Source organism: Marmota monax, unplaced genomic scaffold (genome assembly GCF_021218885.2).
Source record: "Marmota monax isolate L192 unplaced genomic scaffold, Marmota_monax_Labrador192_F-V1.1 WCK01_AAM20220418_F8-fsc00052, whole genome shotgun sequence".
In the NCBI taxonomy this organism is placed as follows: domain Eukaryota; kingdom Metazoa; phylum Chordata; class Mammalia; order Rodentia; family Sciuridae; genus Marmota; species Marmota monax.
Window position 1 is genome coordinate 3,028,521 of NW_026693473.1, and position 27,153 is coordinate 3,055,673.

At 34.3% G+C, this 27,153-nt stretch overlaps 1 protein-coding gene and 1 pseudogene across 5 annotated transcripts in view; one reads left to right on the plus strand and one right to left on the minus strand.

The window, feature by feature from the left end:
- Window positions 1-27,153, plus strand: part of Eaf2 (ELL associated factor 2) — a 42,713-nt gene that overhangs the window by 2,444 nt on the left and 13,116 nt on the right. The window contains exons 1-4 of one of the 5 annotated variants that reach the window (XM_046458000.1): window positions 1,030-1,048; window positions 5,327-5,421; window positions 21,154-21,290; window positions 26,008-26,150. In XM_046458000.1, coding sequence (XP_046313956.1) covers window positions 26,057-26,150 — 94 coding nt within the window. In that variant the 5' untranslated portion in view covers window positions 1,030-1,048; window positions 5,327-5,421; window positions 21,154-21,290; window positions 26,008-26,056. Of the gene's footprint in view, window positions 1-983; window positions 1,049-3,999; window positions 4,017-5,326; window positions 5,422-21,153; window positions 21,291-25,157; window positions 25,289-26,007; window positions 26,151-27,153 lie in introns of those variants that run through there. The other 4 variants (XM_046457997.2, XM_046457998.2, XM_058583492.1 and 1 more) reach the window with 4 other exon arrangements.
- On the minus strand, window positions 6,689-8,300 carry LOC124101820 (armadillo repeat-containing X-linked protein 3-like; annotated as a pseudogene).

Consider the following 27,153-nt stretch of genomic DNA (forward strand, 5'->3'; position numbering starts at 1 on the left):
AAAAAGTCTGGCATGTGGTCAGGAGGTATAGTATGTTCTTACAATTGTAAACTAAATGATTAGCAGTAGTTGATTCACTGGTAAAAGAGTTTGAATAAAATAATTCAGTAGAATTAATTTTGGATTTGGGATAGTGCTAGTTTTAACGTTTATTTTCAGATAAAGGTTAATAAATTATAAAATTTTTAAGTTTTCAGTGGCACCACTTTTTGCTATGATGGAATGATGATGAGCAGTGACTATAGAAAAATTGTCTTTAAGTGGACCTTCCCCTCAAAAAGTAGTAAAGCTTTAGAGCACATGTCAGAAATGATACTAATGAAAAATTGATTAAAATTATATTTATAGTTAAGATTATTTGCTTTGGATGGAATATGGGACAGAGTATGGGTTTTGGAGTTAGTTGAATTAGTTCAAATTGTAAGAAATAAACTGACAATAATAATTGTATGTTCTTTTATGAAAATGTTGACATTATATGATGCTATAGCCAAAACAGAGAAGTGTTAAAGACAAAGTAGAAAATGTTTTCCTGTTCTTCACAACTATAGTAATTATATTTGAAACCTGAAGATTCTAACATAGATAAAGGAAATCCAGAGAGAATAGATCGATGGTAGAATTGATGATAGGATTCTCAAAGTAAGAACTAAAAAGTAAGTTATTTAGTCAATTTAGAGAATACATTTGATATTTAGAGCATATGGAAAGCATGAACATGAAATTGTTCAACAAATTCTTTAATTCTAGAACTATATATGTAACCCTTTGAAATTGAAAAGTTGTTTACTTAAAAAAAATAACATGTTTGAAGGCAAAGAAAAGGCAGTACTAAAAAGTGGAACATTTTAACTGTATAACTGTAGGATAATTAGAATTATAAATTGGTCCAGAATAGTTGTGGTAGACTTATTGATTAATAAATTCATGCTTATTGTTAAGTAAAGCTAAAGATCTTTTGAGTACATTTCTGTCTTTTGCAGTTAATCTCATTCTATACAAGCTGCAGAAGGCTGTGAACTCCTTGAAATTATACAGTCTTTGATAGGTATGTTCTCAAATGTATTTTTATATGGAAGGGAAAAGTAAATGGTTTATAATTTTTATCAAATTCTCATAGGGATTTATGACTATCTCATATCCCCTAACACCCCCTAAGCACAAAACTGTGGATATAAGACAAAAAGGCCATGTCATATGAATGGATAGAATATGTGGTTTGAGTTCCTAACTTGATCATTTCGTAGCTTCATTAATTTAAAGGTGTTTCCCATTGGTAAAATGTGGTGAGAGTATTCCATTCAAAGATTTATTGTGAAAATAAAAGTGATAATAAATTGAAAAAAAATACTTCTTAATAAAACCCTAAAACAGAGGTTAAGATTAACAGATTATACTTTGTTTGGCCCTCATAGCTATATGTTTTGTCTTGAATTAATTGCGAATGCCTAAAAAATCAGGGTCTTTTATATAAAAATCAAGATTTCCAGTTTTTTCCCCATAGGATATTATTATGTTCCTAATTTCCTCCTTGACCTAATTGATGTTTGGCAAAGGGATTAAAATATAAAAGAGGAAATATTATTTAAAATTATACCTCTTATGTCACTTTATTGTTAATTTTTGATCTAAAAGCCTGGAGACCATATTTATACATTTATACCACTAAATATGCTGATTTTAGAATGAGTACTGATTTTTATCATGGTAAAATAAATATTTTACCAAGTATTTCATTAAAACAATAACATTTTAACTCAAAGATGCAAAAACTAAAAATCTTTCTATTTAATTATCCTTGTTAATTATGTCTTTTATGTCTTCTTATTTTTACCATCTAGATAGGTTAATGATCATTTCTCTTTTTTATATATTTTAAAAATGATTTTACTGCATAACTGAACATTAATCTGCTATTCATTTCAAATAAAGCCATTTTGGCAGTTTTTTTTTTTTTAACTAGATTTCTACCTCTTTAAAAAAAAAAAAAAACAGAAGGTGACCTGGCAATCATCAAGTCCATATCTCTTCTTGGCAGCAGTTGGCTGGAGCACAGTGTAATTACCTTCTAAGATTGGGCTTATTCATTCTTTAGGTCATTGTGGTTCCCACAGGTCTGCTTTACCATTTGGGTTACCTGACCGGCTTCTCTACAGCATCATTTAGCTGTAGTTAAATGACAGTCATCTCTCTTTGTATTTTCCTTTTGTCATTTCAGAAAAAGATTGAAAGTCAGAGGGCTATGGTTTTATCTAGGTTGCCATTACTAATGTCTTACACATTTATTATCATAGAGAATTCTCTGTCACATATTAAGTAGTGTGTGCACTCTGTGAGAACAGAAGTGTACTAGTGAAAAGAACAGAGGAATATGGCAGAATCTACACTGAAACAATAAAATCTTGAAATATACATGAATATGGTCCATAGGAAATAATGAGAAAACATATATTTTACACATAATTTAGCACTTTATATTTACTTAAAATAAGTTTGGATGTCTTTTAGAGAGGCATGAGCAACATGAACCCAAGTCAACTACAAGGATCTTTCATACAGCCATTATGTTAAAAATACTGTGCAAAAACCACATTTCTGTTCTTTAAAAAAAAATTACAACCCAATAGACATGTCCACAAAGAAGTAAATAATACCAGGTAGTTTATATTAGATTTTGGTGAATGGCATTGTAAATGCTTCAGGAGGGGAAAGGAATTTGGGATTCTGAATAGTAGGAAATGACTTCAAGGAAGAAGGAACTTTGAAATAGGATTCAAATTCTAATAGCACAAAAATGCAGAGAAAAGCAGGACAGGCTGTAGTTGTTTAGCCTTTAGTCAACTGAAAATTAGTTTGTCTTTAGCAGGAATGGAAGGGGATGACTCTGAAAGAATTATGAAAGAAAATATAGGACTAGATGTGAGTGATGAAGGAGGTAGAGGAATATATAGATTGATGAGAAGACCTTGAAGGAGTTAAAATTAGAAAATTGAAGACCAAAAAAAGCCCATTACCATAGGTGCTCACATAAGGCATGATGATATTTATAAATAAGGAAAGATATATATATAAATAGTGAGAGATTTGAGTGGCATCTCCATTGTACATATCTTTATAAAAGAACTTTGGTTCTCACTTTAGATTCACAAATAATATATGGTAGCTCAAAATTGAAGTTTTCTTATCTACCTGTTGATATATCTTAGCTAACCTCTCATCTTTTTATTTTAACTGGTTTTGTGCTTCCATATTCTACCTTTAGTAAATATTAGTTGCATCATCATGGGCAGGGACTTCATTTCTTCCACCTCCCATTTCCTTTATCTGTTATATAGGGATATTCGCTACTTTACAGAATTGTTGGGAAGCTAAAAGATCAAAGTGATTAGGAAAAACTTTTAAAATTGCTTCATACATAATAGCTATTATCATTGTTTTGTTTTGTATTGGTGTTCATTTTCTTAGGTTTTTATGATATCTGCTTTCTACTTTCTCATCTCTTTGATACTCAAGTTCCATTCTAATTTTTCTTCAATATCACTGTCTTCGCATCAGTTGACATTAACATTTATTTCTCTCTGTCCAAACCCTCATTCAAGCATCTAAAACTTAACACCTTCACTCTGCTTTCATCTTTCTCACTGAACTTGCCACTACTAACAAACTCTTTAGTTTATTTTCAGCTTAATCTTTATCCTTTGATTTCTCAGTTGTACCTTCTAGGGATATTATAAACCAACCTCACAGTTTTCATATTGCTTATGTTGTTTTTATATCTGTTTCTTAAAATATAGGGATAAACATTGAGATTTTAAAAAAATAATTTTGCATGTATTCAGTTTTGAATTAAAGCAGTATGAAGAATATCTGTTATAAAGATGGTGTGAATTTTTATATTCATTTATGTTTGTTTAAGGGCTAGAGGGATGGATTTCTTTTTTTTTTTTTTTTTCAGAGTAATCACTTCCTATTTAAAAAGTTAAATATGAAGTATGAAGCATAATGTCTGGCTCATAGTAAGTGTTCTAAAAATGTTAGCCACTGTAGTTGTCATTGTAAAGCAAGGCCAGTCTTTTGTTTATTAGCAGTGTTGATTTTATGAATATTAAAATTTCTCCTTTCCCAAGATCTACCCACCATAGTAATGGATATCCATTACTTTGAATTTAGACTTTCACCTATCAAACTTTGTTATGTAACATTGTTAACATAAAGATAAATCTGTTTAACATAAAGATAAATCTATGGGCTGGTCATGTTCTGTTGGTGCTGTATCACTGAGCTGCATTGCCATGTTCTATTTTTTTTTAATCTGGTTGGTAGTTTTACACTTGTTATTTTGTAAAAGTTCATCAAGTTCATTGTTTATTTTCTATTTTGTATGTATGCTAATTTTAATAAAGTGTTAAATAAACACATTATAACCTGAGAAATTATATATCAAAATTATTATAGTTATTGATATATATTGGTATAATTTTTTATAGCTTTCATATCTTAGAGGTTTTAAATTTGTTTAGCTTGTGATAGCTCAGTATCCTAAATTCCCTCCAGGTAATAGATTTTAATGGCATCATTTGAACCATGATTTAATTCACATTTAAAATTTATTTTAGACTCTTCTGAAGTGGAAGATTTGGTTAAATTTCAACATCCTTTAATCCATGAAAAACATAAAGCACTAAACTAAAAAGATTGCTTTTTCTTTTTTGAAGTTTCCCATGAATACTTTGCTGTGTGTTCATTCATTTTATTCTGCTATACAAGTAGTAGTAGGGACCAAAAGTAGTTTAAGAAAATGTTATGAGGGAAAAAGACTGAAAATTAAAAATATTCTACTTATATCATCTTTTAGGCAACACTGAAATTATTTAGCTTTTTAAAATAAGATTATTTTTAGTTGTAGATGGACACAATACCCTTATTTATTTGTTTGTTTGTTTGTTTTTATGTGATGCTGAGGCGCTAACCCAGTGCCTCATATGTGCTAGGCAAGCGCTGAACCACTGAGCCACAACTCCAGTCCTGAAATTATTTAGCTTTCAGCAGAAAATCTTAGACTAGTTTATTTTAGTCTAAAAATGTTTCTATCATTGTTTAATAAATAATATTTTAAGAGTATAGCTGTTTCTTTTTTTTCCTCAGAATTAAGCATACAGAAATAAACTCAGGTGTATTTTGCTAATTTGTAATAGTAATACCTTTCTAAACCATTTTAATTACTGGCTTTTGAAAACTGATTACTGCATTAGAATATGCTCATATTTTTGAGATCAAGGTATTATTGCTCTATCTTAAAAAAATCAATATTTGTATCTAATTTTAGATGATTTCAAACCTGCTTCTATTGACACTTCTTGTGAAGGAGACCTTGAAGTTGGCAAAGGTGAACAGGTGACAATAACTCTGCCAAATATAGAAGTAAGTATTTTTTTAGATTGACTAAAAGGATCTTTTTTGCAGGATTTTCAGTGAATTTAAATGAAAATAATTGCACATTTATGTAATGATGGTTAGTTAAAGTAGTTAATAAGCACAGCAAGGCAACAAAAGATATTTTAAACTATTTTGGGTGAAATAATCTTAAAATATCTTTATCTATTTAATACTTGTAAGAATTATCATAGCAAATGATTTGAAAAAATTGGTGGTCTAAGCAAATATTCATTTAATTTCTATTATGAGCTATGTTTTATATTCTTAACTAGGGATAACAACTTGTCTCTTGCCTTCTAGTTCTAATTTGATATAACAGACAGACACAAAACCATCTAGTGTTGGTTGGAGGTGGTGGTGCATGCCTGTAAATCCAGCAGCTTGGTATGCTGAGGCTAGAGGATTGCGAGTTCAAAGCCAGTCTCAGCAACTTAGCAAGGTCCTAAGCAACTCAGTGAGACCTTGTCTCTAAATAAAATACAAAAAAGGGCTGGGGATGTTACTCAGTAGTTAAGCACCCCTGAGTTGGTACCAAAAAAAAAAAAATTAGTGTTATAAGTTAAGGGCATATAAAAAATTCTGTGCAAGCATATAGGTTGAGTCAAATACTCTCTGATAGACTTTTGAAAGACTTCACAAAGAAAACATTAATTGACTTGAGCTTTAAAGGGGGATTTTAACAAGCAGAAAGGGGGTATAATATTTACTCAAACAGAACAACATGTGAAAGGCTCTAATGCTTTGAAAGAACAAGGAATTTGTGGACTTTGTGTAGTAAATCATTGTATAATGAAAAGTGCAAGAATAGAAATGTGAAAGATAGGTTGGGATGAGATTGTGAGTATCTTTTATGTTGTGATGTAGAATTTAAACTTTATCCCATAGCCATTCGGGAACCATTAGGGGTTTTTAAGCAGAGAAAGTAATATGATTAGATTTGTAGTTTTGGAGGGCTTTTAGCAGTATAGGGAATATCTCTTACCTGAATTGCTTAGAACCAGAATTGTTTCTGATTTCTGATTTTTTTTTTAATTTTATAAAATTTGCATGTATATAATGAAATATCCTAAGAATGGGACTCAAGACTAAATGTGAAATTCATTCAGTTCTATATGCATCTATATACAAGTTGAAGGTAATTTTAGACAATATTTGTAATAATTTTTGCATACGAAACAAAGTTTCATAGTGTAGTGAATTTTCTACTTGTGGTGTCATGTTGGCACTCAAAGTTTTTTTTTTTTTTTTTTTTTTTTTTTTATTTTGGAGCATTTTGGATTTTAAATTTTCAGGTTAGGGATACTTAACCTTAGTGTGGGGAAAAGGTTGAAAAAGAAAGTGACCAGGTCACGGAGACCTTAAACAAAAATTTTGTCTGCTTTAAAATTTCTAGATATATCCATAACTATCAAATACTATTTGCATTAAAATACAAATCCTTTGTGGTATGGTCTGTTTTTCATAGTCCTTGAGTTAGAAATTTCATTTTTTCCCCTTATTTTTCTTTTCAGCATTAACACACAACTTCATTGATGATACACAAATGAAAACAATGCAAACAACAAAAGAGAGCTTACTTATTACAAATTGATTCACTGTCGTTTATGCAGAGAAAATGGTAGAAATAGTTCAAGCTAGGCAGGAAGATAAAAAGCAACAAACATGTGTTCAGTGACGTTCATTTACCCAGCTTAAACCCAAAGACCAACTTGTTTAAATATTCAGCACTGATAATACAACATGGTGTCCATTATTCAAAATCAGTGACTGAAAGAATTTCTTTACCATATAAGCGAGGTGGAGCAAAGGAATCATTTATAATATATGTTGTTTCTAAAGTACAACGCCGAGAAGTTACTTCTAGCTCTTTGGGAACATATACATACCCAGTTTGATTGTGAATTGTCTGACTTTTACTTTCACCAAGCAATCATGGTGCCTTTTTATTCCCAATACCTTATCAGTCCACACTTGAAATTCTTTTAAGAATAAAATAAAAGTGAACCTTCACTGAATTGATTCTGGTAGATTCATTTTCTTCTTATTTAAAATTATCATTTGCATTCTCAAAAATGACCAGAACTTTTAGAATAATATTTTTGTTCTGTTTCTCATTAAAGAGGGAACCCAGTGAAGATTGGCCCCTGAGTAGTTCTATAGTCATTGCTGGATTTTCAGCCAAATTTAAAAAGACTTCCAAAAGCTAAAGTTTAGTTTCTTCATTTCTGACCGAAAATAAATGAAAAAAGTTTGAAATGGAATTATCAAGCATATATGGTTACTCATTATTAACAATCTTATTCATAAGCAATCTTAGTCCAGCCAGCTGTACAGATGATTTCAAGTGAGAAGTGATGTGTCATAACACACTTGATTCTTGTGTATCTTAAGCGTGCACTAATTTTTGGCATTCACACTTGTTATTTAGAATGTTAAATTCTTTAACAACAGATCCTGAATATTGAGAATCTTTGCAATAGTTGGGAGAATCTTGGATCACAAATAATATCTGTTAAATATATAAGCAGCATTATTATCTAGAGCAAGTAATGCTTCTATAAGAATATGAGACTTTTAAGACATCTCAACCAAAGCAAATTTCTGTAGTTCTTGAGGGGACAAAATAATGTCATCTGAACTAGGGGAAGCCTGTTTCTAGACATCCTGATTTGTCTAGGTTTGGCCTGACTCTACCTCTGGTCCTGACCTCAGTTCCAATCTGAGCACTATACTATATTATTGCTTTCATTACTGTCATCATCATCAGGACTAGCTGAAGAACAACCCTCAGCATCATCCACACCCACAAAGCTACCCTTAGCCTTTTTATCCTTATTCTATTTTCTTCCCATGGTCAGTTTTTAAATACATAGCAGGGATTTAAATACATAGCAGAATAGTCATGAGGGCTGTGGGTCCAGGTGCAGTCCTGTGAAGTCTGATCTTCCTCAGCTGCTTCAAAGCCACAGTAGTTGATTCTGGAAGTAGACCTCCTTGTGGCAGTTATTTTGCCCTTCATCGCTGACCTGGATTGGTGCCACACCCAATAATCTTTCTGATCTCAAATTGACTCCTAAACTGGAAAGTCTTGGACTCACTGCAGGGATCCAGAATAATTTCCCAATTTCCTTCTTCTTCCTTCTACCTCACGCCCATCTGCCTTCAGGGAAATTTCCTAGTATTCAGGGGTTTTTTGTTCTTCTATACTAACTTTATCAATCCTCAGAGAAAACAAAGACTGTAACTTTTTACTATAATATATAAAGAAAATCCTGGAGTTTTGAGATTGTTTTTGTTTGTTTTAATTTTTTAGTAGGAGTGGTTTTTGTGCTGGTCCATCCACATTTTCTTTTGTGTATCAGTGAGATGGTTTGTCATGGTTAGAGGTATAGCAAGCTGTCTGTCCTCTAGTCTGCTGTCTTTTTCTTTCTTTTATCAGCCAACACCACTTATTGAGAACCCACTGATGTCAGACTGTATTAGTTGCTGCTGCTGAAGGTTTTCCTAAGGCTAATTAAATGGGGAGTGGGTTTCTTATTGAATATTCCTCATTTGCTCCTATAGGATCTGAAAGAAATGAAAAGTCAATTCAGTTTGAAATGTTGTAGATAAATTAACCTTTGTATTATTATCTTATAAAAATGCTCACATTCTGGTATTTCTAAAATAGTTTGGAAATTTATTCTGCAATCTAAGGCTTATTTGCTTCATGATCTTTATTGAAGAATAGTCTAAAACAGTCACTTAATTTTAAAATTTACTGAAAAGCCTTATGTTGACATTAAGAACTATTAGCCTGTTGTTTGGAACTGCATTTTTATTGTTCAACTATGGTTGGTTTGCAGAAAAAAATTTAATTGGATTCTTCTTTGCATGTAGAATATTGTTTTCTTAAATTGTAGTCCTCTCATCCTCATTCCTTACATTACTTTTTCTCTCCTAGCAAATGAGGATTCTTATTAACTTATATTAGTCTTACGTGTATGATTCTTTTTTATTTACACTTATTCTGCTTTATCTAGAGTTTCATCTACTATGTGTTTGGTTAGGGTCTCAATTGAAATATCTCTTTTAAAGAAATGACAGTTATATAGGGGGCATATATTTTCAAGATGAAACACTGTAAATTTCTGTCCCAGTGGCTCTAGAGACTGAGGCAGGAAGATCCAGAGTTCAAAGCCAGCCTCAGCAGCAGTGAGGTGCTAAGCAACTCAGTGAGACCCTGTCTCTAATATACATAGAATATTATAGGAGCACAAAAGAAAGGTAACCCTACCAAAGGAGGAGGAGGAGACATCAGGATACACTGAATCTTGAAGGTGAATTGAACTTACTCAGTTGAAGGAAAGAGGGAAAGACATTTTAGAGAAAAGAAAAAGACATGGACCAAGAGACAGCAACAAAAGAAAATATTTGAAGAACTACTTATACATCCCTCTATGGCCAGGTCAAAAGGGATGAAGATAGAAAGGTATTTAGGAATCAGATTAATAAAGGACCTAATATGCACTATAATTTAATTTGAACTTTTTTTCTGTAACTCATTTAGACAGTTGAAAGAGAATTGTTCAAATTGCCATGCTAAGAGCAAATATATTTTTGCTGAGTATATAGTACTTGAACAATTATAAATAAGAATGGAAATTACCTTTGTGAGAGTGTTTTCCCCTTCTTTTAAAGAACTTCTTTAAGTGAATAAGAGGTTTACTTTTTTTAGCATCTTTAATTCTGTGGATATTATATGGAAATGTAATAATTATTAATTGGAAGCATTTAGATTCTTGTATTTTCTTTATGAACTTGCTTTCATCATCGTGGTAGCCTAGAAAGCACAGTAGAGTCCTTCAGATTCTGGTGGTTCTTTGTAGGGTAGATTTTCTAATTCCAATTTCTTTTCTAATTTCTAATTTCTTTGCTGTTACAGAATAGAAGAAATTAATAAAAATGAAAACTGTTAGGCTGGTTAAATAATGGGCATTTACAAATATCTTTCTCCTACAGACAGTTCTCTATAGATGGTTGTTATAAATTCAAAATTTCAAATTTGAAAAGTTTCACTTTACTCAACAGTTAATAATTTGTCATTTACACTTCTGAGATTGGCTTATTTTCAATTCTGACTCTTCACTTTGTGGAGTACTTTTGTGGGACTTACATGAATATGTCCACTGGAAACTTGCTACTATCTCTCTTATTATGCAGGCAGTGCATTTCTTATAACTTTCTTGACTGTTTATAAATTTAATTCTCAAACCCTGGGCTTATGAGGGTTTTACAAGTATGATGTGCTACTGTGTCATACTAGACAACATTCTTAGGCAAAACCCCTTTCAAGATGAACCTGGTCTGGTTCCCTTCATTAGGTTTACTTAGCACACATGGGGAAATAGCTCCACCACATTATTGAGACTTTAGCCTACTTTAGGACCAGCATCGTATTCTAATATCTTGTTGGTTACATTTTTAAATTGTGTATTTTATCATTGCACAATATCCTTTTTATTTTTATATATTTTTATTCTAATTAGTTATACATGACAGTAGAATGCATTTTGACACATCACACATAAATGGAGTATAACTTCTCATTTGTCTGGTTGTACATGATGTCATGTTACACGGGTAATGTAATCATATATACACATAGGGTAATAATGTCTGATTCATTCTACTATCCTTCCTACCCCACTACCCCTCCCCTCCCTTTACTCCCCTCTATGCAGTCCAAAATATGTCTATCCCCTGGCTTATTGTGAATTAGCATTTGCATATTAGAGAAAACATTTAGCCTTTGGTTCTTTGGGATTGGCTTATTTTGCTTAGCATAATATTTTCCAGTTCCATCCATTTACTGGCAAATGCCATAATTTCAAATTCTTGAAGGCTGAATAATATTCTGTTGTGTGTATATACCACATTTTCTTTATCCATTTATCTCCTGAAGGGCATCTAGGTTGGTTTCACCATTTAGCTATTGTGAAATGTGCTGCTATAAACATTGATGTGGCTGCTTTACTATAGTATGCTGTTTTCAAGTCCTTTGAGTATAAACCAAGGAGTGGGATAGCTGGGTCAAATGGTGGTTCCATTCCAAGTTTTCCAAGGACTCTTCATACTGCTTTCCATATTGGCTGCACCAATTTGCAGTCTCACCAGTAATGTATGAAGGTGCCTTTTTCCCCAGATCCTCACCAACACTTTTTTTAATTGATTTTTAAAAAAATAAATGACAATGGAATGCATTACAATTCTTATTGCACATATACAGCACTACTTTTCACATCTCTGATTGTATATAAAGAATGTTGACACCAATTGTGTCTTTATACATATACTTTGGATAATGATGTCCATCACATTCCACCATCCTTGCTAATCCCCTGCCCTCTACCTTTCCCTCCCACCCCTCCGCCCTGTCTAAAATTCATCTATTCCTCCCATGCTCCCCTTCCCTACTCCTCTATGAATCAGCCTCCTTATATCAGTCACCAACATTTATTGTTGTTTGTATTCTTAATAGCTGCCATTCTGACTGGAGTGATATGAAATCTTAGTTTTGATTTGCATTTCTCTAATTCCTAGAGTTGTTGAACATTTTCAATCCATGTGTATTCTTAGAGGGAAAGTAGTTCTCATTAACACCATATCGTTGGGTTCTATTTTACCACTGTATGTCCTTTAATTGGGGAATTTAATCTGTTTGATCTGTCCTGCTATTGATGCCTTCTATAGCATTTTTAGTTTTACTGAGTGTATCAGCTTAAAATTTTGCTTTATTGTTTGACAAATTGCTTCTATCTCTTCATTAGGTTTCTCTTTTAGAGCATTGAAATGTTTCTCTAATTTCTTTAAGCTCATTGAATTTCCTTATAACAGCCATTTTAAATATTTTAAATTCTCTGAGAGTTCTCCCATACTGATTACTATCTGGTTGGTTTCTGTCACCAGATTATGAGTTCTAGGTGTGGTCATGGTTTATTGAAAACTGTGATACTCGTTGGCTTATGATGTCACCTGGGCATTGAAGAATCAGTTTTCCTAATCTGACTTATTTGTGCCTATCTTTTCAGAAATTCTAAACAGGTTGCCTATTTTCTCTGCACCTGTATTCATTTTTAATATTTCAGCACTAGGTGGCACTCAGATCCATATTTTCAGGGAATACCAGAGGGCAGTCTAAACCCAGTTTTGTCCCAAATACAGTGTTGGTATGTTGTTCAGAAAGAATCAGGAGAGTACCGTGAAGTACTAGTTTGGGTCCACAAGCCTCAACCTAGGGCCAAGGTAGGTCTGGATGCCTCATTCACAGTTCACAGCCTGTGATCAACTCTGCAGCATTCTGCCCAGCTCTAGAAAGTGTCAACATTGATGGACCAGCCCCAGGCTCCTGTGTCACACCTGTGGACACCAGTGCTGCCAAGCTGTATCTCACCCTGACCCTACACTCTGCCAAGAACAGCGCAACGCTGGATCCACACTGCTATGGGCTCCCTGTTGCTAAGGTAGACTTGTGGACCAAGATGGTTACCAGGTGATGCTAGCTGGAGAAGAAGTCCAGTGGACTGGAGCATGTCTTCCTCTGATGCTAGGGCTGTTCCACAGCCTTTAGAATATCACCAGTATTAGGTTGCACCAGCCTAGCACTAAGTTCCAGGACAAAATCTGCTTGCTACCCTGTTCTTCCTCCCCTACATCCCCTGCACAGGGAATAGGGTTTTACATCACTCTGTACTTCACAAGTTTGGGGTCATGTTGGTGAAAGCAGTCCCTTGTCCCTGATGGCTAAGCTGGTTTGTACTTGAGTCTCACAACCACAAGGACCTGCACAGCCTAGAGCCCCATCTGTGACCACTGATGTGCTGCCCAAGGTTGGGGGGATGAGTGGTTGAAACAGTCTGTTAGCCACCAAGACTTGTACTAAGCTGGGTCATACCCAAGTCTCAAAGTTGCAAGGGACTGTACAGTCTTAGGATGAGGGTACATGTGTCCCAGGTTCACTCCAAGGCTGGAAGCAATGTATCAAAAACTCAGAACTGCCCCAACAGCACGAAGGTCTTTGCCTACTGCTGAAGCCAATCTAGAGGCTCTGCCTCTGAGCTCTGGCTTACAAATGGGGACTTCAGTTTCTGCCTAGTACAAGGTCTCACCATGGAGGAACCTGGCACTGGGCTCCAAGACAAAGCCCTGTGCTATCTTTTGTGCTCTGTTTTCTAGTGGATGGAGTCCTGCTCTTTGCTCTGTTGCTATAGGGTGGAGTAGCAGTCGGGGAGGCAGTCAGCTACTTAGCCTAACATAGTTCCAGCAGCTCAGTCTGTGGATATTGTCCTGGAGGTGAGGATTGTGGGGCTTTGCCTCGCACTGTGCTTCATCATAGCTGGTCTGTTAACTGAGTTTCAAGTTGAAGGCCTAGACTTAATTTTCTTTCCTCTCCCAATTAGGAGGTCTCTCTCTCTCTTCTCCGTACTGCACTCTTGAAGTTAAGGGATAGGGTGATATAAGCAACTCTTTCCTTCCTGATTTCAATATGTCTTTTCATTTTGTTTTATTGAAAGTAGGTGCATGGGGCTGGGGTTGTGGCTCAGTGGTAGAACACTTGCCTAGCATGTGTGAGGCACTGGGGGTTTGATCCTCAGCACCACATTTAAAAAAAAATGTATAAGATAAAGGCATTGTATCCATCTACAACTAAAAATAGAAATTAAAAAGAGCAGGTGTTTGGTTTCTCACCTGATTTCCTTAGCTTTTGTTAAAGTAGTTTTGTGTGTGAGTAGCTGTTCAACTTGGTGTGTCTATGGGGGAAAATCACCAGAAGATCTTACTGAGATATCATCTTACTTAGCCTCGTTATATTTTATTTATTTATTTGTGTTGGGGATTGAACTCAAGACCTTTCACATGCTAAATAGGTGCTCTACCACTCAACTGTTCCCTCAGCTCCTGATATATAATTGATTTTTATCATTTCTGTCATCTTAACTTCTTAATTCTTTATTAGTTTCACAAAGTATCTCTTTTTTCTTTTTTTTCTCCCTTACTTTGGGACTATTATTATTCCTATCCCAGTATTCATAATCAGGCAAGTAATTCTGTTTTTATATGAAAACGAAGCTCCTCCACTATTTTTCCTCTTTTTCTCTATTTCTGCTAATTGATATTTTTTTGAATACTTTTATTGTCCCTTAGTAATAAGACTTTTTCCTTCCCCCTTCCACTGCCCTTCCCTTCTACCTTGGCTAAACACCCGTGTTTTGCCAACATAACAATACATTGCAGAATATCTTCATGTCAAGAGTATCTAGAGCTTACAGTTTACATTTTTATACAGTATAGTCTTATCATTTAAAGTTACATATATATAAATAACTCGGTCCTTTCAGGGACTGAGATTCTTCCACACACAGCTTGGAGATTCCCAAGCTTTCCTTTAAATCAGTGGAAGATTCTATGACCCACAACTCCATGACTCTTGATTCTGCATGCCAAAAGTGTTCCCTCTAAAAACTGGAACAAGACAGGGATGCCCTCTCTCACCACTCCTATTCAACATAGTCCTTGAAACATTAGCCAGAGCAATTATATGAAAGAAATTAAAGGATAGGAAAAGAAGAACTCAAACTATCATTATTTGCCACTGACATGATTCTATACTTACAGGATCCAAAAAACTGCACCAGAAAACTTCTAGAATTAATAAATGAATTCAGCAAGGTAGCAGGATATAAAATCAATACCCATAAATCAAATGCATTTCTATATATCAGTGATAACCCCTCTGAAAGAGAAATTAGGAAAATTACCCCATTCACAATAGCCTCAAAAAATAAAAAAAATACTTGGGAATCAATCTAACAAAAGTAGTGGAAGACCTATACAATGAAAACTACAGAACACTAAAGAAAGAAATTGAAGAAGACCTTAGGTGATGGAAAGGATTTCCCATGTTCTTAGATATAATTAATATCATCAAAATGGCCATACTACCAAAAGCATTATGCAGATTTAATGCTGTTCCTATTAAAATCCCAATGATATTCCTCATGAAAATAGAAAAAGCAATCATGAAATTCATTTGGAAAAATAAGAGACCCAGAACATCCAAAGCAATCCTTAGCAAGAAGAATGAAGCAGGAGGCATCGCAATACCAAACCTTAAACTATACTACAGAGCTATAGTAACAGAAACAGCATGGTACTGGCACCAAAATAGACATGTAGACCAATTTGATATAGAATGGAAGACACAGAGACAAACCCACATAAATAAAATTACCTCATATTAGACAAAGGCACTGAAAACATACATTGGTATAAAGATAACCTCTTCAACAAATAGTCCTGGGAAAACTAGAAATCCATATGCAGCAAAATGAAATTAAACTCCTATCTCTCACCATGCACAAAACTCAACTCAAAGTGGATCCAGGACCTAGGAATTAAACCAGAGACCCTGCTCCTAATAGAAGACAAAGTAGGCCCAAATCTTCATCATGTTAGATTAGGTTCTGAATTCCTTAACCAGATTCCTAAAGCATAAGAAATAAAAATGAAGAATTAATAAATGGATGGATTCAAACTAAAAAGCTTCTCAGCAAAGGAGAGTAGGAGAACATCTTTACTACATGAACATCAGATAGAACACTAATTTCCAGGATATATAAAGAACTCAAAAAGCGTAACACCAAAAAAACCCAATCAATAATTGGGCTAAGGAACTGAACAGACACTTCTCAGAAGGTGATACACAATCAATCAACAAATACATGAAAAAAGTTTGATTTCTCTAGTAATTAGAGAAATGCAAATCAAAACTACTCTAAGATTTCATTTCACTCCGATAAAAATGGCAATTATCAAGAATACAACCAATAATAAGTGTTGGTAAGGATGTGGGGAAAAAGGCACACTCATACATTGTTGGTGGCACTGCAAATTGGTGCAGCCATTCTGGAAAGCAGTATGGAGATTCCTTAGAAAACTTAGAATGGCACCACCATTTGACCCAACTATCTCACTCCTTGGTCTATACTCAAAGGGCTTAAAATTAGCATACTATATCAATGTTTATAGCAGCTCAATTCACTATAGCTAAACTCTGGAACCAACTTAGATGCCCTTCAATAGATGAATGGATTAAGAAACTGTGGTATATATACACAATGGAATATTACTCAGCCCTGAAGAAGAATAAAATTATGACATTTGCCAGTAAATGGATGGAACTGGAGAATATCCTGCTAACGAAGTAAGCCAATCCCCAAAATCCAAAGGCTGAATGTTCTCTCTGATACCTGCATGCTGATTCATAATGGGCGGGGCGGGGGGGGGGGAGAGGGAAGAATGGAGGAACTTTGGGCAAAGGGTAGGAGGGAAGGAGTGGGGGTGTGGGGGCAGGAAAGATGGTGGAATGAGATGGGCCTTTGTGGACATTCCAGATCTAAACTATAGCACACACAAATCAATTATATGTAGTTCTTTGTTTGTGAAGAGTGAGTGGCAAGTTGAGAATGTTGGAGAGGAGATAAGAAGACCATGAAGGACCCCATGTATAGGTACATGTATAAGTACATGTATGACTGCCAATATAGTGTGATGCTAAATCATGTACAACCAGAGGAATGAAAAGTTGTGCTCCATTTGTACAATGAATCAAAATGCATTCTGCTGTCATATATGCCTAATTCGAATAAACAAATAAATAAAAAGGAAAAAAAAAAGCATTGTATGACCCACAATCCCATGACTCTGCATACCAACAAAACCCAAAACGACAAGGCCTACTGTTCAGGTGAGCTGATTTCTGAGATACCTTAAAGCTTCTTTCCTTTTGTCCTAGTGCAAAGCATTTGACTTTTAACAGTGCCAATCTCTTCAGCAATTGCATTCTCCTCAACTGGATCTTTAACTGCACTACTTTTCTGGCCAGAATGCAAATTTTCCATTTCTGGTTTTTTTTTTTGTTCCTGATTTTCACTGTAAATCAGGCTAACAGCAGCCTGTAATACCAATGCTATAGCCAGGATATTACTTTTGTTCCCTTAAAATTGGTGAACCACATCTCAAAATGCATCCCACATGTTCCCAGGGTATGGATAAAATGCATACAAATTCTTTACTGAGATTTAACAGTGATGGCTTATAGTCCAGCTGCCAACAGAATCCTCATTTCCATATGCAACCTCACCAGTATCATCTTTACTGTCCACATTTCTGTCAGCATTCTGGTCTTCTGAGCCTCCACCAGAATCACCCATTATACTCCACTTAGAGCATTCTAGGACTTTTGTAGCTTGCTTCTTCAGACTTTTCCAAACTTCCCCTGTAAACCATTTTCAGGTATAATCACAGAAATGACCCCACTTCTTGGTACCATTTCCTATGTTAGCTCTCTGTTACAATAATAAATCTCTGAGATAGTTAACTTTTTTATAAAGAGAAAATTTTATTTTGGCTTACATTTTCAGAGGTTTTGATTCATGATCAAGTGAACCTATTGCTTTTAGGTCTTTGTTCTAAGGGTAGCACATCATGGTGGAAGTACATGGCAGAAAAAAAACAGTCACCTCATGGCTAGGAAGAGGTGGGACTGGAGTCCCATTGATTAGAAGACCTCCTATGAGATCACTCTTAAAGGTTCTACCATCACCTTCCAGAAGTGCCAGTCTAGGGAACAAGCCTTTAAACACACGGGCCTTTGTGGACATTCCAGATCTAAACTATAGCACACACAAATCAATTATATGTAGTTCTTTGTTTGTGAAGAGTGAGTGGCAAGTTGAGAATGTTGGAGAGGAGATAAGAAGACCATGAAGGACCCCATGTATAGGTTTATGGATTATGGTTTTTATCCTGAGTGCATAAGGTTTTTAAAGTACATAAATATTTTAACCATGGGAACAATATGATTAGATTTTCTTGTCAGCAAAGTAGGAAGTAAAATTAGAACAAGAGAGAAAGAACAGTAACTTAAATGAAGTAATGAATTAGGTTCCGAAATTGGATAATAGCAGTGAACATGGAAATAGTAGGAGGTATTCAATAGTTATTTAAAGATGGTCCAGATATTTCTTAGTTACCTGGTACCGTAAGGGAATGGGAAGAAATTAAGGCTTAAGGTTACGCTAGTGGTGTTCATTTCAATGAGGAAGAAAGTTGAGATTTGTAAAACTTGTTTAAACCATAGAAAGCAAATACAGAGATTATGAAAACTTGTGACCTAGGATGAGAAATTGTTCGTGGTGTTTGTATTTAACATTCATGTGCATTTGTAAAGGTCTTGGTACTTCTATAGGCACTGGAAACAATTTTTAAAATTAATGACCCAGTTCTTATTCTTCAGGAGCTCAATGTACAATAATATGTTGTAATTCTAAAATGTTTTCCATTATAGGTAATAATAAAACATCCTTAAGAAAAACATTGCACAAATCTCTTACTAACTGTAACTTGAGAATCTTTAGGTTGCTATTTTGATAGATATTACTCACTTGTTTTCAGCCAATATATGTGAAAAATTAACTTGCCAGCCAAGTGGACCCAGTTTGTTTTGTCATGATCATGCTTCTGAATTCAGCTAATTGCTCCATGCCTAACCCTTTTAGAGCCAGCCCAGATGTGTCTTCATCTGTGTGCTCTGATTCTTGATTTCCTTAGATCACTCTGGTCTTAGAGATCAAAACAAAGCCCTCATTTTAAAATCTTTGTCATTTTCACTCTACACTTTCCACAAGTTACTCATCTACCTCCTCTCCCTGCAGTTACGGCATTCTCAGTCACTAAACTTATTTCTTAACTTATTTCTTAAGTGGCCACTTAGTAAATTCTATTGATTATATGCTTTAATAATGACAGGTCTTTAGTCTTTGGAAATCATCTTTTCCTCACCTGATCTAATAGTACTATTTTATTTGATAAAATCATTATAATTAATGTTTTAAAAATGTAATACACTTTTATAAAGTTCAAAAATAAGATAGCTATATTCTACTTAGAGGTACAGATATGTGGAATAAAGCAAGAGAATGATAAACATAAAATTCCTTCAGTTTTACAGGTGGCATAACAAAAGATAGGGAGGAGCACAAAGGTAGATATAGATTACTGGTAATAGTCTAGGTTTCTTTAAATCTTTTATTTTTAAAGACAGAATAGTATAATGAACTTCCATGTACTTATCACTACTAATTATTCCCTTACCAATGTTTTCCCCCTGGCATATTTTAAAGCAGATCCTGGACATTATGCCATTACTTATTTTGATTTTTTAAATGCATCTCAACTGAGAAGACATTCTTATCTTTCCCTAAGTACTGTGATATTATCACACTTAACAATAATACTTGGTCTATATTCACGTTTTCATGATAACCTTGAAAATGTCCTTTTTTTTAAAGACACTTGTCTTTAAAATATCTTAACTAGAATCCAAGTAAGATTCACATTTTGGGGCTGTAGCTCACTGGCAGAGTGCTTGCCTAGCATGTGTGAGGCACTGGGTTCGATCCTTTGCACCACATTAAAAATAAACAAATAAAAAATAAAGCCGGCACAATGGTGCATGCCTGTAATCCCAGCAGCTCAGGAGGCTGAGGCAGAAGGATCGCAAGTTCAAAGCCAGCCTCAGCAAAAGTGAGGCACTAAGCAACCCAGTGAGACCCTGTCTCTAAATAAAACACAATATAGGACTGGGGTTGTGGCTCAGTGATCGAGTGCCCCTGTTCCCCCCACCCCTAAGGCATTCTGTCCATCTACACAACTACAAAAAATTTTTTAATTCCCATATTGATTTTTAAAAAATATTTATTTTTTAGTTTTAGGTGGACACAATATCTTTATTTTTTATTTTTATGTGGTGCCGAGAATTGAACCCAGTGCCTCATGTATGCTAGGTGAGTGCTCCACCACTTGAGCCACATCCCTAGCCCTACTTCCCATATTGATTTTCATATTGTATTTCTTACCTCTTTTATTCTATAAATGTCCCTTCTCCTTTTTATTCCAATGATTTATTGAGAAACTGGTTAGAATTACTCCCATCTAGTATTTTTTAACTTGTTTCTCTCTTTACCATATTTCTTATAAATGATAGGTATACAACTAAAGGCTTAATCAGTGTTATATTCTTTGAGCTTTGATAAGAGTTAGAGTTTTTGGAATTTTTGTTTGTTGAAAAAAGTATGTGTGATGATGTGCACTTTATCTTAAATTATGTCATGAAGCACATAATATCTAGTTCTCACTCTTAAGGATGCTACAGTTAATCAGTGGGTTTAGTGTATAACAGTTATACTTTATAATGTTTATTTTCCTTAATCTGCATAGGGAAGTACCACTAAGAAAATACCAGATTTTAAAAATTAAATTTAGGAAGGAAGAAGAGGTATAGGAAATATAATTCAAGGCTTGTTTCCTTACATGTAAAATATATGTTTATAATAGATTCAATTCCTATTACCCATTATAGACCAGTGGAACAAATATTTAGGGTTAGAGTAAGTACCTCTTTTCCCTTTCCACAATGATAGCAGCTCTGAGAACTTAGCCTTTTTCACCATCTCTTTTTAAACCTTAATTTTTGGTTCCAGGTTAGTAAATTTTAAGTTTGTAAGTTGCTTAAAGTATAACATGGATTGAGAAATACAGTACCAGAAGAACTCAAAGTCCATCCCAACTGAATTTTTATTATAAATTTCAAGTAATGATAATTAACTTTTTAAACAGGGTTCAACTACACCAGTAACTGTTTTCAAAGGTTCAAAGAAACCTTACTTAAAAGAATGCATTTTGATTATTAACCATGATACTGGAGAATGTCGACTAGAGAAACTCAGCAGCAACATCACTGTAAAAAAAACAAGGTAGGTGGTTCAATTAAATAAATCATCTTATCAACATAGGAATTTCTAAGGAAATGTTCAGTTAAGTCAAAGTATTATATAAGGTTTTTTTGAGGTATTGAGAAATCTTTTAATATTTTTCTAATTTTTAAGTGGGTGGAGATCCTTGGTCAATTCTCACATTGCCCTGTAGATTTATATATAAGAGCTTGTTTTGCTTCTGAATGCTTTCTGTATGGGTGAGCATGCCTTTTATTCTTTTGTAGATGCTTTCATAGGATGGACTGGGAAGCAGTCATTATACATTAACAAAATAATTTTATTTCCATTAGTAAAAACTTATTGAGCACCTAGAATATGTAATACAGTAGAAAAAGGAAAGTTTGCTATATAAACACTAACCTCAGAACTTCAGCATTCAAATCAGATTAACAGACCATTTAATTTTTAAAATAAACAGGAAAATACAGCTATCTTAAATTTTGGAAATAAGTAGTGCATTATTTACCATGTAATTTAGGGATACCTGCTCTAAAAGCTGTACAAAGAGTATAGATTAAAAATAGCTCTAGGAAGGTAAAGGTTATAGTTGATTAGAGCATTCATGGAAGCCTTATTGATAATGTACCTTGAAAGGAGGTTAAGATCATAGAATTACCTTGAGTGCTTGTTTATAAAAAAAAAAAAAAGGACTTTTTAGTGGGCTGGGGCTGTAGCTCAGTGGTAGAGCGCTTGCCTAGCATGTGTGAGGCACTGGGTTTGATCCTCAGCACCACTAGAAAAAGAAATAAATAAAATAAAGGTATTGTGTTCATCTACAATTAAAAATATTTTTTAAAAATAGAGGAGTGTTCAACATTGTAAAGGCTATCTGCGCTAAGCCTCAGGCCAACATCATTCTAAATGGAGAAAAACTGAAGGCATTCCCTCTAAAATCTGGAACAAGAGAGGGATGCCCTCTCTTACCACTTCTATTTAACAAAGTTTTTGAAACACTGGCCAGAGCAATTAGATGAAAGAAATTAAAGGAATACATATAGGAAAAGAAGAACTTAAATTAGCACTATTTGCTGACGATATTATTCTATACCTAGAAGACCCAAAAAACTCCACCAGGAAACTTCAAGAACTAGTAAATGAATTCTGCAAAGTAGCAGGATATAAAATCAACACCTAAAAATCAAAGGTATTCTTGTATATCAGTGACAAATCCTCTGAAGTGGAAATGAGGAAAACTACCCCATTCACAATATCCTCAAAAAAAAAAAAATACTTGGGAATCAACAAAAGAAGTGAAAGATTTATACAATGAAAACTACAGAACCCTAAAGAGAGAAATAGAAGATCTTAGAATATGGAAAGATCTACTTTGCTCATGGATAGGCAGAATTAATATTATTAAAATTACCATACTACCAAAAGCACTATACAGATTCAGTGAAATTCCAATCAAAATCCCAGTGGCATTCCTCATAGAAATAGAAAAAGCAATTATGAAATTCATCTGGAAAATAAGAGACCCAGAATAGCTAAAGCAATTCTAAGCAGGAAGAGTGAAACAGGTGGTATTGCTATACCAGACCTTAAACTATACTACAGAGCAATAGTAACAAAAACAGCATGGTAATGGCACCAAAACAGGCTGGTGGACCAATGGTACAGAATAGAGGACCCAGAGACTAACCCACAAATATACAACTATCTTACCTAAGCATGCACTGGAGAAAGGATAGCATCTTTAATAAATGGTGCTGGGAAAACTGGAAATCCATATGCAACAAAATGTAGTTGAATCTCTACCTCTCACCATGCACAAAAGTTAACTCAAAATGGATCAAGGATCTAGGAATTAAACCAAAAACTCTGCATCTAATAGAAGAAAAAGTAGTCCCTAATCTTCATCATATGGGGCTAGGCCCCAGCTTCCTTAATAAGATGCCTATAGCAAAGAATTAAAACCAAGAAGCAACAAATGGGAGGGATTCAAACTAAAAAGTTTTTTCTCAGCAAAAGAAATAATCTGTAAGGTGAACAGGGAGCCTACATCCTGGGAACAAATTTTTACCCCTCACACATCAGATAGAACTCTAATCTCTAGGATATATAAGGAGCTCAACAAGTTAAGCACCAAAAAAACCCCCAAATAATTCCATCAATAAATGGGCCAAGGACCTGAACAGACACTTCTCAGAAGAGGATATACAATCAATCAACAAATATACGAAAAAATGCTCATCATCTCTAGCAATCAGAGGAATGCAAATCAAAACTACTCTAAGATACTATCTCATCCCAGAAAGAATGGCAGCCATTATGAAGACAAACAACAACAAGTGTTGGTGAGGATGTAGGATGTACACTCCTGGTGGGATTGCAAATTAGTGCACCCAATTTGGAAAGCAGTATGGAGATTCCTTGGAAAACTGGGAATGAAACCACCATTTGACCCAGCTATTCCTCTTCTCAGACTATACCCAAAGGATTTAAAAACAGCATACTATCCAGACACAGCCACATCAATGTTTATAGCAGCACAATTCACAACAGCTAAACTGTGGAGCTAACCTAGATGTCCTTCAGTAGATGAATGGATAAAAAAAAAAGTGGCATTTATACACAATGGAATATTATTCAGCACTAAAAAAGAATGGCATTTGCAGGGAAATGGATGGCATTAGAGCAGATTATGCTAAGTGAAGTTTGCCAAACCCAAAAAACCAAATGCCAAATGTTTTCTCTGATATAAGGGGGGGGGTGACTCAATGTGGGGTAAGGAGGGAGAGCATGGGAGTAAAATTACCTCTAGATAAGGAATAGGGGTGGGACAGAAAAGGAGGGAGAAAGGGAATAGCTAGGATGGTGGAAGGAGAGGGTCATCATTATACAAAATACATGTATGAAGATGTGAATTTGGTGTCAACATACCTTATATACAAACAGATATGATAAATGGTGGTATAAAGATGTATTAAGAATTATATGCAAAAAAAATAAGAGAGCTCATGTATAATGGCATAATTTGGTGTGAACATACTTTATATACAGAGTTACAAAAAACTGTGCTGTGAATGGATAATTATGAATGTAATACACTCCACTATCGTCATTTATGTAAGAAATAAATAAAAAAAGAAAAAAAATAGAGGAGTTTTAATCAACCTTAGCTCAAAGAAGGAGTCTGGAGCCTAGTCTGGTGGCACACATCTATAATCCCAGTGTCTCAAGAGGCTGAGGCAGGAGAATAACAAGTTCAAGGCTAGCCTCAGCAATTTAGTGAGACCCTTGAACAATTTAGCAAGACCTTGTCTCAAAATATTTTAAAACTATTGTGAATTGTGCTGCTATAAACATTGGATGTGGACCAGTGATGATGTTTAGAAGTAAAGCACCACTGAGCTCAACCACACACACACAAAAAAAAAAAAAAAAAAATGAAAAAGAAAACAAAAAACAGACTGGGTAGTTCTATTTATTAATATCTATTCACCTTCACCTATCCCTTCCAGCCTCTTTGATTCTTACTAGTAGGAAAGTTGGGAAAATATTAATTTATATTGATCAGAAAGAATACAAAGATATAAGCAAGATTTGAAGGCAGGATATTTTTTACTTTTTCAGAGCCAATGAATCAGACTTCCTGGAACAGAGCAGAATTTTTTCTTTGTACCTGTGTATAAGTATTGGAAAATAAGGTAGGGGTGATGTCAATAGTGAGTTAGAGGTAAGGTGGTAAAAGTAAGGTTGAGGTTAATTCCTTTACTATTAACTAAGAAACTAAGATTTTTTTTTGATGTCAGTTGTTACATATTAAAATCTTTGTAATCAGTAACTGGCATATCTTAAGTTCTGTTTTGAAATCTTAATCCCATCAGGAGACTGAGTAAAATGAAATAATATGGGAAACAAAAATGTATAAACTAGGATTTTTGAGAGCAGGAATGAAGAAGAAAGTGAAGTGCTAAATACTTTGTAAAGGAAAAACTGACAAGATTTGATGACTGGGAATGTGAGAGGCAGAGGTCAAGCATAATTTTATTATGTACTCTTAAAGAAAGAAAAGGAAAAAGGAAAGCATATGAATCTCCTTTACTAATATCTTTAAGTTACGAATGGAAAATGTAGAAATGAATATAGTTTTGTTGTTGTTGTTGTTATTGTTGTTTTGTTCCAGGGATTGATCTCAGGGACACTTGAATACTGAGCCACATCTCCTGTTTTGTATTTTATTTAGAGATAGGGTCTCACTGAGTTGCTTAGCCTCTCAGCCTCCTGCACCACTGGGATTACAGGCATGTACCACCATGCTGGCATGATTTCGTTTTATAGCAATAGTAAATTTAGAACTTAGAGAATACTTTCAACCTGTTATAAACATATTTTTCTTTTATAATTTGTGAATGTCCTATGTGCAAAATTGAGCAGTGATTTTGTTTTTGTTCTAAATAGACCTGTGTGCATGCCACGCAAATAGCAAGCACTTGATAAATACTTGAGACATAATGAATTAAACTAATACTTTCATTCTTGAATATTATATTAAAGATTTCTGAGGAAAAGAAGTGCTCAAGTTTGGTAACTTCATTAAGTTGACATTATTACTATTATACCTGTTTTGGGGTTTTGCTGTGCTTAGAGATTGAACTCATAGCCTCCCACATAGTAGGGAAGCACTCCACCCACTGAGCGACATCCCCAGCTCTTATACACCTGTTTTGATCATTGATATTCTTAATTGCAGAGTTGAAGGAAGCAGTAAAATTCAGCATCGTATAGAACAGCATCAGCAAATGCAGAATTCAACAAGCATTCCCAATCTTGTAAAACATTCTCCATCTGAAGATAAGATGTCCCCAACATCTCTAATGGATGATATTGAAAGAGGTAAAATTTAAATATACATAGTTTCCCTTTATATGATATAATTAAGAAATATTAAGTAAAAATTTTCATTTAAATTAACAGTGGGACTAACTATAAGCCTTTTATGAGAGCAAAGTATTTTTTGTAATTATGCATTTTTCTGGGGCAAATATGTAGCTTATGATCTAGGATAGTATATACATTAGACTATGTACATTTAAAAGAATTTGTATCTTTTTATTATTATTTAGGGCAAAAAGAATGGCTGTTTATATGTGTGTAACTATAGTTTTCTTCTTTTTTGGCAGCTGTGATGATTCATATTCAATTATTTACAGCATCTTCTTGTCAAGGTTCTTTATGTATAGCCAGGCTGTAGATGTCTAAGATGCCACCAGATCAACAGGGAAATGAGGAGATGTAGTAAACAGAAGCAGCAGGCAAGTTTTCTGAATTGCTGTGTACTTCTCAGTAGGAAGGCATTTGTAGGAAGATATAGTCCTTTTGGAAGTAAGAGAATTTAAACCTCCTTTTTTCCAAGCTTCAGTGAGAATGTTGATGTTACAGTAATTGTGGCAACAGTGAGACCCCAGCCACCAAAGTATATTTGCTTCTACAGTTTACCTTCATAATTTATGTGTAGCTGTCCAATTCTAATTCCCTTTTCTAAGTCCAGTACAGTATTCATTCCCTAATGGATTAGTAGCCCTAAACTAATAGATGTAAAGAAAGAATCCTTGTTGTTACAAAAGATCTTTGTTTTATTTTTATATCATGAGTGCTTCCAAAATGGATTTGCATCATGGTGTCATTCTATACATGTATACAGTACAAAACTGGAATAGAAAATCAGTAGATTGAAGAGAACATTAAAACAAACTTGCTAATTATTAAGATATTAAATTTAGCTCTGAGCTTCTTGGCTATCAAGACAAAAATGAAGACACAAATAGCTTATTTTACATTACATGAGACCAGTTCCAAAGAATCATACTCTTTCTTGCTACTAAATCCTAAAAGGAAT